The 16954-nt window shown below is 40.4% G+C and overlaps 1 protein-coding gene across 10 annotated transcripts in view; it reads right to left on the bottom strand.

Annotated features, from left to right (window-relative positions):
• Positions 1 to 16954, bottom strand: part of IKZF1 (IKAROS family zinc finger 1) — a 96627-nt gene that overhangs the window by 17207 nt on the left and 62466 nt on the right. For 3 of the 10 annotated variants that reach the window (XM_050937716.1, XM_050937711.1, XM_050937713.1), the window contains exons 4-7: positions 13233 to 13292; positions 10639 to 10899; positions 3197 to 3364; positions 365 to 490 (exon numbers count right to left, since the gene is read on the bottom strand). In XM_050937716.1, the coding sequence (XP_050793673.1) occupies positions 365 to 490; positions 3197 to 3364; positions 10639 to 10899; positions 13233 to 13292 (615 nt within the window). Of the gene's footprint in view, positions 1 to 364; positions 491 to 3196; positions 3365 to 10638; positions 10900 to 12292; positions 12534 to 13232; positions 13293 to 16954 lie in introns of those variants that run through there. The other 7 variants (XM_050937714.1, XM_050937715.1, XM_050937717.1 and 4 more) reach the window with 3 other exon arrangements.

Below are 16954 nucleotides of genomic sequence, written 5' to 3'. Positions count from 1 at the left end.
AATTCGGGGGGGCGGCATTTTGTGAGTTCCCCACGGGGCGCGCGGGAGCTTCTGGTTCCATTCCCATCGCGCTGCCGAAGGACCCTCCGCCGAAATGCCGCAGGCGACAACGGCAGTCATTGAGCTGCTCAATTGCCTGCCGCTGTTTTCCGCGGCACGTCGGCAGAAGGTCCTTCGGCGGCGCAACGGGAACAGAACCGGAAGCTCCCATGAGGAGCGCACAAAATGCCGCCCCCCCCCCGAATCCTGGCACCCTAGACGACCGCCTAGGGTCACCTAATGGAAGCGCCAGCCCTGCCTGGCAATTAATGAATGCCAGGAGGGTACTGGTTCAAGGTTTACCCTTTCTGCTTTGAACTCCTACCTGGATACAAGCTGCCTGAGAGGCTCATGGTTTGCAGGTAATTGTGGCAGCGTTCTTTATGTTCTTCTAAAGAGCTGCGCTGTTTATAGCTTCGGCCACAGTATCCACATTTGTGAGGTTTGCCAACTGCAGAAAACACAATTTAGCGAATGAGTTAAATTCAGTATCTGACGGAATAATAACAACAACAAGAACTCATTTGTGCTATGACTATCTACAGCCAACGATCAGTGGAGTATTTGGAGCCTCTCAAAACAACAAAGAAAATGTAGTTATAGTCTCTAATTTAAAGACCAGGTCCTCAGCCGGTACAAACTGGCAGAGCTCCATTGAAATCAACGAAACTACTCTGATTTACACCCGCCAAGGAATCTGGCCTTAAATCTTCAAAACTAGGGCAATCTCAGTTGCCCCACACATTTTGTGTGTCATTGGTTCTGATTGGTTTTCTTCTTTGCTTTGGAATTGGTCTGAAATATCTGAGGGCAGGTATAATAGCAAATAGAATTTTGTCTTGGTGACTGGTGGCATGCAACAGCAAAATCAGAGAACCACAGAGGCACCAAATACCTCTAAGGATGTTTGCAAATATGATAACAACATTTGTCTAAGTATTCAGTTTGCTGGGTTTTGTAAAATAAAGATGTGTGTATTGATAACTATTTCTGTAAAGTTATTGGGTTTGCAAAATGCTAGGACAGATGATGTTAAAATCCTGGGTTCTCAATTATCTTGGGATCCCAATTTCTGGAATTTCAGGAACTTGGACTCTACCCCTTAGAATGTATTGCAATGGGGAACTGCCAGTTTGGCACAGAAAGGGTTGCAGTGCTACAAGCCTGTCTCCATTCTTTGCCTCATCCTTGATGTGGGAAGAATTCTCAGGCTGATGAGGGGAAGAACTGTAGGGATGAGAAGGTAATTCAGTCTCCAAGTCCTTTAATTATTTACGTCTCTGCACAGAGACTGCCAACTGCGGTGCCAACTGTTTCTGTGGTGTAGACCACTGTCCACTAGAGATAGATGAACCAGTTCTGATCCAATGAGAACCAACTCAACCCTTCACTTAAAATTAGAACCAAATGCAAATAGAGCCTTTTTTTAAAGTTCAAATCAGTCTTGGATAATTTTTATAAAAAATATTTTCATTTTCCTGGTTCTAGCAGAATCCAGAAGTAGAAGCACTGAAATATCATGACAGAGGCTCTGCTTGTGGTCTATCTAGCATGACCAAATGCAGAAAGTACCGGGGAGTCTTACAAGAGTGACTGTTCACGTGAGATTTCTGGCCCAAAATTTGTGGACTTATACTAGAAAGACTGGCCAGTTTTGATAAGGAGCTGCACTTTTGGATGGTTATACAAACCTCATCTTTGAGTTTCACTCACCACCACTGTGAGCTAGGAACTGGATTGAGACCATCAATGTATTTGCATACAATGATGTCACTTTAGTAATCATAATAATATTGCATATTTATATAGCTTCTCATATCTTAAAGAATCTCAAAACTTTATTCAATCTGTATAGAAATCACTTCACCCACATCTGGGATGGAATGCTACAGCTGCTATATAGCATGAAGCACAACACAAGACCTATTCGGAGAGGAAGTGAAGGGGTATACTGTATCTCCTTAAAATGGCAATTTTAGATACGCAGAATGCCTTTATGCCCAGTTCAGAAAAAAATCCTTATGCAGGATATCATTTAAGCACATGCTTAAGTCCCACTAAAATCAGTGGGCTTAAGCACATGTTTAATATTACGCTTGTGCTTAAATGGTTTCTTGAATTAGGACCTGATACAGGCAGAATCCAAAGGGAATTTGATTTGGAACCTGGGAGAACACCTCTCACAAACTGAGCCGTCTTTAATGATCAGTTTTTCACCTCACATGAAAAATAGCACTTCCAGAGCCTGCTACCACCATCCTGAGCCATTGGCTCAATGCTAACTTTTTTTACATCACTTCTGGAAGCACAAGGGGTTTCCCTTGGAGACCTCCTGTTCAAATACTGACCAGGAGAATTCCAGTTTAATTTGTGAAATCTGATGAAATTGCAGTCCCAATTGGCATGGTTGCAGGCACTTTTAATGGTGTTGATACCATTTTGGATTTACTCTCAGAAGGAGAGTGATGTGGTGACCTTTTTAAACACTGAGAAGCCTTGTTAAGTGAACAGGGAGATATGAGCACAAGCATGAATATTTTAGAAAATATTTATCCAGGCCTCCATATTAGAGACTTTTTATTTAAGAAATAACAACCCCCACCTGAAACCTCTAAGAGTAGAATGCAGCACACAACACATGTTATGTGCAAATGGTGAAATTAACCTCATATTCAGAGAGCCAGCATCAAGCCTATGCATTACTCAAACCTTCTTTTTGAGGGATTAAGTGGGACTTACCTGGCGCAGTGGCCTTAGGCAATATCTGCACCGTGGTTCATTTCACTCAAATCATGCAGCCCTTATTCATGCAAGTAGTCCCATTAAAGGGACTGCTCACCTAAGGGTTGAAATATCAGACCCTAACATGAGAATTTCCAAGTAGCTTGGTGCCAAGAAGTAAAGAAAAGCTGATTATTTGGGGTTGCTAAAATAAGCAGCGTTTAGTAACTTCTGATGAGGCATCCTCACTGCTCAAACACTGCAGCTGATCACTTTTTGTTCATGTCCCAAGTTGGTTAAGCCTGAAGTGAGACTACTTGCATCCTGATCCAAGCAGCCATTGAAGACATGGTGGCAGTGAGCACGTACACAATTCCCGGCCTGACCCGGAAGTGAGCAAACTTTGTCCGGAAAGTGCTCGGATGCAGTTACTTACCAGAATGAGTCCTCAGGTGGCCCGTGAGGGCATCCCTGCGTCGGCAGGCATAGTTGCACAAGTGACATTTGAAGGGTTTTTCACCTGAATGCAACTTTATGTGGCGGAGGAGGTTGCCTTTCTGAGTAAAGGAGGCTCCACACTGAGTGCAATGGAAAGGGCGTTCCCCTATGAGGAGAAGGACAAATATGTGAGAACAAAAATCTTACATAGTAACGAGAGAAAGATTTCAGTGAGAAAGTTGTTTTCTCACTGGTGCTCTATGACTTCCACCGGCTGCAGGTTTGATATAACATGAGGCTTTCAGACTAAACCTGCCAGTTTCTTAACGCTTCACTGGCTGGGTCAATTTGATCTGAAAATCTAATTTTTTTTTTCTAAATCAGAATGGCACATCACAATGCAAATTCAAACTCATTTAAATAAAGTGACTGCAACATTTTGTGTTGAAGAGCCACTCTTCCTGATCAGCAGTTTTGGAATAAACCAATATCCAATTTTGCATGTTGTGGCATTTGGTGGGGTTTTTTAATGTGGCTTTTTTCAAAGGGTCTTTAAAATATGCCACTGAAGCAGCAAAATAAAAAGGAAACTCATTAAAAATGCATTTCAGGATCACAAGTTCATTTCAGCGTTACATTCTTATATTTAAATGAAAGGCACTTCATTATAACAGTTATAATAACTTCTTTTCATTTACATTTTCCCTGTATTTTCCCTTTCAATTTCTTCTCCATTACCTGTCTGTCCCTAAGCAGTCAAATCAGGAAAGAGATAGAAGAGAGAGAAAAAAATAAAATGAGAAGTTAAGACAGTGTAAAGGAAACCCTGTACCTTCCATACAAAAGTCCTGACCCTCCTCAGGCAGGATATTAACATAGGAGTTATATTAATGTGCTTTTCTCCACTTCAGGGGGAAAAAAAACACCTAACTCTTTGAAGCACAGTCATTTGTCTAAATTGGTACACTTTATCAAGGGAGCAAGTCAGATTGCCCATACAAAGATGCAAATATGGCTTTGGTGTTGTTTTTTGTTGTCGTTCTGATTTGGTTTTTGGTATTACTCTTTGAAGTTGTTATGCTCTTTTGGTTTGGAGGTATGTGATTTTTAAAAAAATCTCTGGTAAATGTGATCTGTGTTTCGAGCTGCACCAAATGGTTGGATTAGATGGGACAACTTACATAAGAAAGAAATCCTGTGTATCATCCCCCCAATTCCTTCCATCATTCCCGTTTGCTGTAAGAAATAGTCCCTGAGTCTGATGTCAAACCAATCTTGAAACTAATTTTCTGACATCTGTTTGTTCTAAGTGAAAACTAAAATAATTATGTCAGCTAATGTTTCAGGGATAAATCAGAACTGATCTTTTTGAATTAACTTTTTGTCCAATGCAAAAAGAACAACACAAGATTAAAAAAAGTTAAACCAGTAAATGTTTCCTTTCACCCCAGCCCATATGAACATCTCTTGTTATCTTGCACATTTGGAAACAACTAGCTTGTGCATGTGAGCATACAAAAACAAGCTATAACCATTCTCATTATTGAGTAATATGGTTAGAAAGCTCAGAAACAAACAGATAAAACGGAAGCACAATCTGACCTATGGAGAATCCTTTGCTTGGCTGATCGCTATAATAGGGATCACATCCCTTAACATTCAAATATGGGCTAATGGGAGGCTATTTTGTGAAAAGGAGTATTTGACCAAGTGTCCTCTGGTAGGTCTGAATCTCCGAGTTTAGGAAATGAGTCCCTGTCTTCACCACAACCCAGATCCTTAAAAGTCTTCAGGCATCTAAATGCCCGGTGATTTCAATGGGAGTTAGATGCCTAACTACCACTGAGGATCTGGGCCCAAGAAACTTTAAGGGCCAGATTCTTAGCTGGCGTAAAATGGTGTAGCTCCACTGAAGTCTGAGGAGCTATCCCTCCAGGGTTGAACCATATGATCACTTGAAAAGAAGCTATTTACATTAGGTGTTGCAAAGAATTGAGCGGTTATTTCCGTCTGCCTCTGGTTTGTGTTCTTTACATCTTTGTAGCAGTTAATAGGTAAGATATTTTTTAGGGTGGAGTGAAACAGTGACCGAGAAGCCAGTTCTCACTGACAGTCACAAACACAGAGGAAACAGTTAATTCTTACTAAGCAGCTTTTCTGTCATTCATTTCAATTAGTTTTACTCAGAGAAGCAAAAGAGGAGAAAATAAGGACGATAAAAGCATACAAGGAGAGGCATGCAGAGTAAGAATGAAAAGTGTCTCCAACCTACAGCTCTCATAATGACAGGGTGAAACCTTGCATTGGGCAGGAAAGGCAGACAGCTGGAGAATTTGAACTGAAAATGCTGTGTACTCTATAATACTATATAACTCAAACTGGAAGCATATATCAGGCAACCAATTCTCAAGTCACCATATTTCAATAACTGAAAATACATCTGCACTAAAGACTACTAATTCAGCTGTATTTTCTCCCAGTACCCAAGTTGCCCACTCTACAGGCATAGGGTGGCAAAAGCATGTACTCAATATGGGGCCTAACAGACCAAACAACCTTCAACAAGAAGGGCAAGCCAGTCTAGCATATATCTGGGGATATCACTGGCTATGAGCATCTCTCACAGAATGAGAGAGACACCAGTTCTCGGAAAGTAAAATTTATCTTTTTACTTGAGTAATATGGTTTAACTCTTCTCTGATTTCCTGCTCTGCACAACCCTATTCTTCCTGGGTAAAGTTCAGCTCATGCAGAGCACCAACAAGGCCTAGGTGCAATTTACGTCACACTTAAGCATTGGTTTCATTCTCCCTTGACAGGTTTCAGACTGGTAGCCGTGTTAGTCTGTATCAGCAAAAAAGAACAAGGAGTACTTGTGGCACCTTAGAGACTAACAAATTTATTTGGGCATAAGCTTTTTCGTGTGCTAAAAAAGCTTATGCCCAAATAAATTTTTTAGTCTCTAAGGTGCCACAAGTACTCCTCGTTCTATTCCCCCTTGAGAAAAGTTTATCTTCTCCTCCTTACCTGCAAGTTTTTCATCCCTAATAAAAGGTTTCTTATTGCAGGTGCACCCATATACACACTCTCAGGGCAATCCTCTATCCCAGTGGTTTTCAATCTTTTTTCATTTGCAGACCCCTAAACATTTTCAAATGGAGGTGCAGACCCCTTTGGAAATCTTAGACAGCCGGTGCACACCCCAAGGTCCATGGATCCCAGGTTGAAAACCACTGTTGTATGGTAACAACCATTTTGCAGACCCCTTAGACATAGTCTGTGGCCTCTCTGGGGTCTTTGGACCACAGGTTGAAAACCACTGCTCTAACCACTGGCATAAACCAGCTACTGTGTAGATAGGTGCCGGGCTTTCTTCCTTACACAGGTCCCTCACGACATTTCAATCCTGACCTGCAACAATCCTCACCAGGACATTTTGCCAATCACATACTATTATGGGGAGGATCTTGAAAGGTGTGGAACACCTGCAGTTCCTTTTGACTTCAATGAGAATTGCGGATGCTCAAGCAGCTTTCAAGATCAAGCTATATATGTTGTTTTCAATGCTAGAAAAATAAGGACTATGTTGAGATGGCCAGAGCTCTCCCCATTTGTGACTTTAGCTAGGATTTTAGACTCAGGTCTTGACAGGTGAAAGTCTAGTGCCCTAATGCACCGTGCCACTCTATCTTTTTACTGGAGAATGTGTATGAACCCTTTAAATGATCAGTAGCAGGGGGCATCAGATATGGTGATGGCTGTGTGCTTCCGACACCTAGCTAGGGAGACAGTGATCAAATACAGGACTACCTGTAACTTTGTATAAGGGATTCCAAAATAGCAAGCCAAGCATGAGCCCATGCTCAGGGGTCTCAAAATCAGCAAGCATGAGTTTTTCATTTTAAAAGTGCTTTCCTAAAATTTTAACGTGAAAGGAACAACAGGCTGAATATCATCAACCAGCTAACAGATGGCGGGTCAGGTAGTCATGAGTGGAATCCTTGTCTACAATAAGGAGAAGCTGGTAACAATTCTGGTAGTAGTCGGGATTTTGCAGCTACTTGCAGACAGGAGTGGGCAGAAAATATCAGGTGCTACTCTGCATATCTACACTTGGCAGGTGTTTTCATTGAATGTAATTATGTTTTATCAGGTCAGGCAGTCATTATATTTTGGCATTCTAGTGTGCCAGGGTTTTATTCATTTATCAAATATTTATTTAGGAGCACTTCACTGTATATGCAGGTTTTACATGAATTAACAGCAAAGTAATTCATTTGCAAGGCTTATTCCCTCATCAGGCACATATTGAAATGGGCTTCAGCATAGTCAGTTAAATGTCTTTAATAGTGTATCCCATTTCCACTTTAATTCTCACAGCAGACCTGAAAGGGAAAATGGTTACTACTAGTTCCCTATGACATCCCTTTAATTTAGAATGGCTGGGCCTGATCCTGAACTTTTTCTCCAATCCCTGCACAAGGTGTGCTCCAATGGACTTCAGCAGATTTACTTGCAAAAGAAGTTCAGCACCAGACCCTGTTCAAAGCAACACCTTTATCTGACAGGCTAGCAAGATCATTAAGGAACCTAACTTTAGAACTTTTAGTTTTATTAAAAATCAAAAAAAGACGTAGGTTCTACTGAGTGCATTAAAGCATGCATGGTATTTTCTGCACCAGTCTACATGTTGCATACTTTACTTGCAAACCGGGGGTCAAATTAAGAATCCTACAGGTGGTAGTGTGCTGTGCAGAGGAGCAACACTCCACTTGGAGTTCTTGGAGCTCTTGGGCCTAAAGCTACATTGCCTTGCATGTTGTGTATCCATTTATACCTGTGCAAAAGTGAGTGCAAGTTTGCCAGTTTAGTTTAGTAACATTTTGTACTCTGTCTGCATAGAAGTCAATGACTCCACCAGCTGCAAGGCAGAGGAGACTTGGGCTCAGTGTGTATGTGCTGGGCAAAAGCAGATATGCTTCCAGGGGGGTTGAGAGTGAGGAGTGCTCAGAGGCAGTCTTTGCTATGCTATTTTGAAAGGTCTGGCATACAGTCAACCCAGCACTGCTCGCTGGACACTGTCTGGTATGTGGAGATAGGCAGAGCTGTGTCCACAACTTCACCTTGGCCGGACATACCCCCATGTGGATTATTTAACACTCCCATCAGTTTCACCTCCATTAATACCCCTGCTCTTCAGAAACGTCAGTGAGTATCTCCCCTCCCTCACCACCTATTCATTGCATCGTACTTTTAGTAAATGGTGAATTAGCTTCATAATGCAAGTAGCTTTATACTACAGTCAGAAGCCTCAGGCTGACCAAAAAACAGAGCTATTTGCATATTATATGTTCATAAAAACAACTATCTGGCAAAACAATAGAATGTTCTTCTGTCTTCAAATTCCACAGTAAGTCACAACATTCTGTTTCAATTCATGCAACACTACCTTCTTTATACCATTATATGTTGGGCCAAATGGGTCTGTCAAAAGAACTCTTGTGGACATTTTATCATTTTCTAAATAACTACACTTTAATATTCAATAAAAGAAAAAAAAACACCAAACCCTTTAGTACCACTATGAAGTACACTGCAGTACCACACTTTCATTGCTTTTCCTATAAAGATACAAAACATCTGCTTTTCCTGTAGAGAAAGCTATATTATGTCTAATTTAATCACACCCTGTTTTGAAATAGGTAAGTGTTACAACATTTCTAAACATCACCACCATCATTTCTTATCAGTACTTAGTGCTACGCTAGAGTACAGTTTCCTACTGTAGCTTGGATAGTTGCATTTAAAATGATAAACACTAGAGTTGGAAAGGTTTTTCTGGGTCATTTCATGCATGCTCTCCAGTTAGCGCATTATTGTTCTCTACATTAAACCCATAAGCATTTTATTCAGCCTGCTCCTGAATAACTCTAGGGAAGTTGTTTCCACAATTTTCTTGGTAAACAATTCCATTGGCTAATTAGTTTCACTAGTACCACGATCGAAACACAGGCTACTACTGTTGGTTACATCATTCTTACCTATCTGAAATAACTGCTTCCCCTCTTCAAGTATTTATTCACAATTGTCACATCCCTTCTTTTAAGCAGCATAATTTATCAAGATAACAACAACTGGAAACTCTAGGGCTGAATTCTTCCCTTTGATAGCCAACAAACTGGGCTACAATTTTAGGCTCTGATCCTGGAGCTGACTACATATAGTCCATCCCCATGCCTGTGCCAAGGTGACCTGTCCCCAGACACAGTCAGTGGCAGGATCATGCCCTTAGATTTACAGTGTAGTGTTATGATCATTAGTTCTTATGCTCTTGGAGGCTCTTTAGAAAAAGAGAGCCCAGGCAGAAGATCTACAGCATTGTGATAATGAAAAGCTACCATTTGTGAAAAAACAACTTCATTCCATGACTCTCTGAAGTCCTACTGGAACTCCTTCAGAGTCAATTCTTGCTGATGATCATTATAATAAGCTTTTATTTTGTAAAACATATGCCATGAAATCAGTTCTGGTTGCTTTCAGATCTTATTAGAAATTATGAAAAGAGATTCTTAGACTTGTAATTTGCTTAATTTGTGGCACTGATCATTTTAATAGCATGATCTTCTTGCAGGGTTGGAAATAGAACAGTGTTCACTTAACAGTGCAAAACAATTCAGAAAATTTTCTTGTAATTTTGCCTACTTTTTTTTTTTTAAATGAACCATGTCAAGTTAGTTTAGGGATGCTTTGAAATCGATGTTTGTAAGTAAGATAATTTACCATTGTTGATGGTGTAATGGAATAAGTGAAATTGTTATGTATGTCTCATATCAATTATACCAGGGGTTCTCAACTTTTTTCTTTCTGAGCCCCTCCCCCAAAATGCTATAAAAACTCCATGGCCCATCTGTGCCACAACTGTTTTTCTGCATACAAAAGCAAGGGCCAGCATTAGGGGGCAGCAAGCAGGGCAACTGCCTGAGGTGCTACACCACAGGGGGCCCCGCAAAGCTAAGCAGCTCAGGCTTCGGCTGCAGCCCCATGAAATGGGGTTTTGAGTTTCTGCCCTGGGTCCCAGCAAGTGTAATGCTGGCCCTGCTTGGCAGACCCCTTGAAACCTGTTTGCGCCTACCCTGCGGGCCTCGAACCAATAGCTGAGAACCACCGAGTTATATGAAAGTCAGCATATGTTAGAGCTGAACCCTTAAACCATGGCTTCCTTTTCAATTTCAGACTTTCTGGGGTGGTCAATTGACTTTAGGAGGAAACTTGCTACATTTCAAATTCAGAATGGAATGGCTCAGTAACACAGTTTCAAATGCTTAAGGAAGCTGCATTGACATACAAAAGGGAACATGCTCCCAACACACATAAAATACGTCTTTTCCTATTTGTGTGGCCATTTCTTGGCCCTAAACGAAAAACTATGCCAGGCCTTACCAGTGTGGCTTCTTTTGTGAACCATGAGCACATTGGGACCGATGCAAATTATCCCACAGATATCACATTTTAGCTTTCCGTTAGGAAGTCGAATGCCTCCAACTCCTGACATAGCTTTGCTGCCTGGGCCATTGTGTGAGCCATTCATTTTCTCTCCAGAGGCATCAAGCATTCGTAAATCCTCCGCACATTCTTCCCCATTCATTTCACAGGCACGCCCATTCTCTTCATCACTCTGAGTCTCTATTTTAATATTACTGGCTGAAAAAAACAATACAGGATGCCACTCAGTTTTGTTACAAAAAAAACACAGTGGCAAAGAAACAATCAAATCAAATGAGAAAACTTCGAAACAGAATGTACAGTATACCGAGGCACAGAAACCAGTGATATGGAGACATTTTTATGTGCAACGTGGTGAGTTCTGTGACACATGGAACAATGGGCAATGGATACCAGTAACCAAACACAAGATGATTACGTCTTTCAGATTTCTGCAGCTGTAATATCTGCATCATCAATCCAAATGAACTGGAAGGAGAGTAATTGTGAATCTATATTGTTTGGACACGAAATAGTGAACATAAGTACCCATCAAAGAGAATAGGTGCCATTAAAAAATACATTTGCCACTCTCCAACGATAGCCTTACCAAGACACCTCTTCTTCTGCGAACAGGAAGAGATTGAGGATTGCACTTATCTTGAATCCACATACTGATTGATTATTTGTCACTATGGAAGGAGACAGCATGGCAGTGGAAAAGAAGAGGACTCAGGCACAGATGAAGAAACCAAGGAGTGAGAAGTGAGGCCTCTGGGACTGAAACTGGTTGAAGTAAACGGAGTAGGACTCATGAGCTTGGGACAGCACGATTGAATGCTACTAGGTGACAGGAGAAGGTCTATAGAACCAAGGACAAGTGGCGAGAAGGGAGCCAAGTCAGCAGGAGAACATGGGAGAATGGTTTAGACTGGATATAGGAACTGGTGGCTGAATGGGGTGGTCCCATACTCAAAACATAGTCTTTGTATTCCCCATGCAGGCTGAGCGGAACGGAGAATGGGTTGGCATTATAAACCTTTAAAAGAACTGCATCAGAAAATCTGCTTCTTCCTGTTTATCTTAAATCCCTTCTTTAATGCATGTGAAACTGTGTAATTATTCAGGTAATAAGGGTAAAAAAAGTATTACTGTTTGAATTACATAAAATATTTTTTCTCTTGCTTATATGAATAACCTACAGGTAAAATTTTTGTGTATGATAACTGCCTTTGGCAGCTGCTGCATAGGTGACTGTTATCTTATGTGAACACAGCAAAGACCTGAAACCTCTGAGAATTAACCAAGTATGGGGCAGGCCTGTAGTCAATTCTGATTAACTCCATTATTCACTGTTTACCCATGCACGGGGGTTGTATTATGTCGAATGTGGAATAATAACCTTTTCATCTTTTTCCTTGATACTACAGCTGGTCAAAATTTTTCAAATGAATTTTATTTGTTGTTGAAAAACAGCCCTTTCTTAAATTGAAAATGATGGTTACAATTGAGTTTTTTTTCCAAAAACTTTTATTTTTATCAGCAAAATTAAAGCAATGAAAAAATGTAAAATGACTGACTGAGTACATACCTATTTTCACCCAATCCAGGGCCAGGATTTTCTTCCATTGTAAAAATAATGATTTCATATTGACAAGAGATGTAAAAGATGATGCAACAATGACATATATTAAGCCAAGGTCAATAAGAGAATCTTGATGCTCTTCTAAATATGAAAAAAGTTCACCAAACGCTGATCTCTGTTACACCCAACAATTGCACTGAAGTAAAACAATTCCAGTGGGATTGCACAGATGTAATTGATGGTAGAATTTGGCCCAATATATGTATTGCTACAGGATAAAAGTTGAGGACAAGGGAGTTCAGTTTTAGCAATGGTGGGTTGCACATCTTTTATAGGTCCATAGGGTCAATCTAGATATTTTTAATATGTTTTTAAGATAAAGCATTTCTATTGTATATCTAACCTAAGCCTGGGACAAATGCACACATTTCCTTCTCCAGCTTTCCTCTTAACGAGGAGAAAAATTCAGAGGTCCAGAAAAAAATACCACTCACCTCTTAGCAATTTAAAAAACACAACTTGTTTATACACTACATGACTGGCTCAGAAGTGATCAGTCATTTTCTCTAAACTCAGTGGCAATCAGGAAGCACTCATTTGCAAATGTGACCCAGCTGGTTAATAGAAATGTACTGTCTTGTCACATGACTGTTTTCAGCCAATCTTGCATCAGCCTTTTTCGCTTGCTTGTAGAAATAAATTATTGAACACAGTTAGTCTTATTTATCAAAATTACAAATTCTTCTGTATTAGCAGACCCAGCCAAATGTGACTTTAAAACATTTGTATCTACTAAGACAAAAACTTAATGTGAGGATACAAAAAGGATTAGACTGTTTAAGTCCTTACACAGTACATGTAATTAAATGCAGACAAATGTAAATTAGTGAGCACTGAAGTGACGGAAAAAATAAAAGTGCTAGATGGACATGCCCTTCAGTGAATTGAGAGCACACTGTATACTTACGGGAAAAAGATTTGGGAATTATTGCGTGAAAATCTCTAAAGCCTTCAGCCCCATATGTAGCTGCAACAAAGAAGGCAAACAGAATGCTGGGTTGTGATACTGCTAGCAGTAAAAGTCAAAGATGATATTATTGCTACAGAAGACATTGCTTACCTAAAAGAGAGGCAGAACTATCACCACAGACATAGCACAGAAAAAACACAATATAAAGGAAGGACAGCAGAATGATAGCTAGAAGGAGAATCCTCATGTACATGCACAGTAATTTCCCTTTGAAAAATGCTCTTTTTCCACAGAGTTCCATAAGTTCTCTGATGTTTTGTGAAACCTCAAGACTTTTTTGAATTCTTCCTTCCTTGATAGCACCAGTTTCTGCAGGTCTAGTCCAGGTAAAATTCCCACTGAAGCCAACAGGAGCTTTGATTAGAATTTTCAAGGGAAAGTCATTGAAAGGCGAGAAGAGATGGACATGTTATTGCTTGAGCCTCTCTGCAAGTCTCTGCCTTTGTCTTCAAGAGAACTGCATTATAGAGGCATGATCCAACAGTTTTTTCCACTCAAGAGAATTGTCCCTTGTTTCTATTCAATCATCTCTATTTATTTTAGTGACAAAATGAGGTTTTGTTGCTTTTTTCACATCTGTTAACCCTGTAGAGTTAACTAAGGGTTTGTCTACGTGGTGTATTAGTCTGCACTAGAGGTGTGTAAGTTCTAGTGCGCAACTGCATGTCGTGCACTAACTGGCCCATGGGGACCCTGCTGGTGAGCATGAAAAGTTCCCTAGTGTGAATTAATGTAGTACTGTTTGAAATGGAACTATATTAACATGCACAAGGGAGCTTTTAGTATGCCCCAGCAGGGCCCACAAAGGCCTTTCAATGATCAAAAGGCCAGTTAATGCACAGACATGCTGGTGCACATTAGAATTTACCCTGCTGTTGGGGCCCACTATACACCATGTAGACAAGCTCACAGTGGAAAGAGGTGGTGCTGGATTCTATTCCTTCTTGCACATCATCATTATGATTTTTTTTTTAATTGAGGCCTTGTCTACACGGGTTTTTCACCACCAGCGTAGCTAAACAGTGTAGTGTAGCTGCACTGATGCATATACCTAGTGCAGACATATTGTACTGAATTGTGGCAGCCTGAGGTGAGCTGCACTGGGACCGATAACAGTATAAACCAATGCAATGCTTCTACTATGGCTTTTGCAGTGGTGCACCTGCTTTGGTTTAGCTACATTGGTGGCTAAAAACTACAATAAAGACAAGGCCTAATTCCAATCAGCTGCACCTGTGCAGCCCCATTTATTACAATAGAGTTACACAGGTCGGTGTTCCTGAGGGCCTAATTTGACTTGCAGAACTTTTATTACTGGGGAAGATGTGAGAGAAGGAAAGAACCCAGCTTGTCTCTAACATCTCAGAGGGAATTTACAGGTCTGGCTGTTAGGAAAATAGATCTGTGCACAAGTAAATGGAGCACATTTTTAGAGAGTAACTTTTCAGAGTACTTTAATTACTGAAAATAGCCATGGAGGTATAGAGCATGAACGTACTCAACAGGAGCCTGGATGTGTTAGAGCAGGAATGGGGAATAAAACAAGTAGAAATGGGAGAGTGTTTAACATGATGGGAGGAGGAAAAGGAAATCGGTTTACATGTATTAAAGAAGATTTTTTAAATTGTGATCAGTGGCATGGCATCAGTTTTTAAAGTTTTGTCTGAAGCTTTATACTTGGATTGGATTAAATATCAACATTTTATGTTTCTGTTGGAAGATGAGACTTGTATGATCTCCTTCCCTTCTATGGAGGTATTTCTAGTGCTCAGATGATGTGACAAGTCTCTCAGGGAGTAGGATTTGTATTTCAGATTTATTGATGCAACAATAAATATTTGAGACTTTGTGTTTTCCAGACAAAATATGAATTGTCCAGTATTGTACAGATAACCTAACCCATGCACACTATATGATCTATTATTATTATGAAAACCTAGTCCTTCTAAACCAGTCAAGCTATTATTCTTTTAATTAATATGCTTAAATTTGGTTAGAGATGACCTTTTAAGCTCCTATACAGGTTGGGCCTGATTCATCACTGTGACACTTCATTTTTAGGCTGATGTAATGCCATTGAACTACACCAGCAAAACACTGGACTAATGTGGTGGTGAATTAGGCTCCAGATACATAGGAGGTTAAATCAGAATCCACTTTCACTGTGATGAATGCATATATTGCACCAATGTGACTGAACTACCAAGTTCCCCAAGAATAATGTGATAAATGCCAAAAGACAATTGCAGGAAAGGCAACTGAAAGGTAAAAGAGGCTCTTGCACATTTTAAGAGACAATGATATTAAGAGAACCATCTATCTAACGTATGTCTCCCACAATCCCCAGCTTCCTCTCCTGGTTCCTCTTGTGTCCAAAGCGCTTGTCTCCTAACCATGTACCAAATCCTTCATCTTCCTATCTCTCCGACTATTTCCACAATACAGGTAGATAATATCAACCTGCAGCACATTGGAAACTGCAGATATAAGAACAGAGAGCAAATTGCGTTTAATATCAAAATTTATGAGCAGGGCTTATGTAATTATTATTCTATTACTTTTCACGTGTTTCAACAAAACCTCAATTTTTAAATTGAAACAATGCTGCTCCAAGATTTCCAGTCTGCTGCATTAAAGTGCTGCAGAAATCCAAGAAGCTAGTGGCAGAAGTTACAGGCCCAGGCTCAGGCCCAGGGACTTTGGCATGAGCAATATGTAACTACAGCATAGCAAGTATTAAGGGAAGTGTCATAAACAGATGGTTAAGGGTTAATGTCTCTTTTACCTGTAAAGGGTTAAGAAGCTCTGACACCTGACCAGAGGACCAATAGGGGGACAAGATACTTTCAAATCTTGGTGGAGGGAAGTCTTTCTTTGTGCTTTTTGTTTTGTTCGTTGTTCGCTCTTGGGACTAAGAGGGACCAGACGTACATCCAGGCTCTCCAAATCTTTCTGAATCAGTCTCTCATGTGTCAAAATTGTAAGTAATAGCCAGGCAAGGCGGATTAGTCTTATGTTTGTTTTCTAAACTTGTGAATGTTTCTTTTTGCTGGAAGGATTTTTACCTCTGTTTGCTGTAACTTTGAATCTAAGACTGTCGGGGGGTCCCTCTGGTCTATATGAATCTGAGTACCCTGTAAAGCATTTTCCATCCTGATTTTACAGAGCTAATTTTTACTTTTTTCTTTCTTTAATTAAAAGCTTTCTTTTTAAGAATCTGATTGATTTTCCTTGTTTTAAGATCCAAGGGGATTGGGTCTGAACTCACCAGGGATTGGTGGGGGGAAATGAGGGAGGATGGTTAATTCCTCCTTGTTTTAAGATCTAAGGAGTTTGGATCTGTGTGAAGCCTCTCAAGGCAACCCAGGGAGGGGAAAGTCTGGGGGGAAAGGAAGGGGTTTGGATCTGTGTTCCCCAGGGAAGGTTTTGGGGGAACAGAAAGTGTGCCAGACACTAAATTCTGGCTGGGGGCAGCGTTACCAGATCTAAGCTAGTAATAAAGCTTAGAAGTGTTCATTCAGGTCCCCACTTTTGTACTCTAAAGTTCAAAGTGGGGAAAGAAACCTTGACAGGAAGACAGAGGGATTTGCAGACGATAGAGGTCAGATATGTATTTCTGTGTGTGTATTTGTGTGTGTGCGTGTGTGTAGAATGCTGTT

The sequence above is a fragment of the Gopherus flavomarginatus genome, chromosome 2 (assembly GCF_025201925.1).
Source record: "Gopherus flavomarginatus isolate rGopFla2 chromosome 2, rGopFla2.mat.asm, whole genome shotgun sequence".
Lineage (NCBI taxonomy): Eukaryota > Metazoa > Chordata > Testudines > Testudinidae > Gopherus > Gopherus flavomarginatus.
This window is presented reverse-complemented; position numbering and strand designations above follow the sequence as displayed.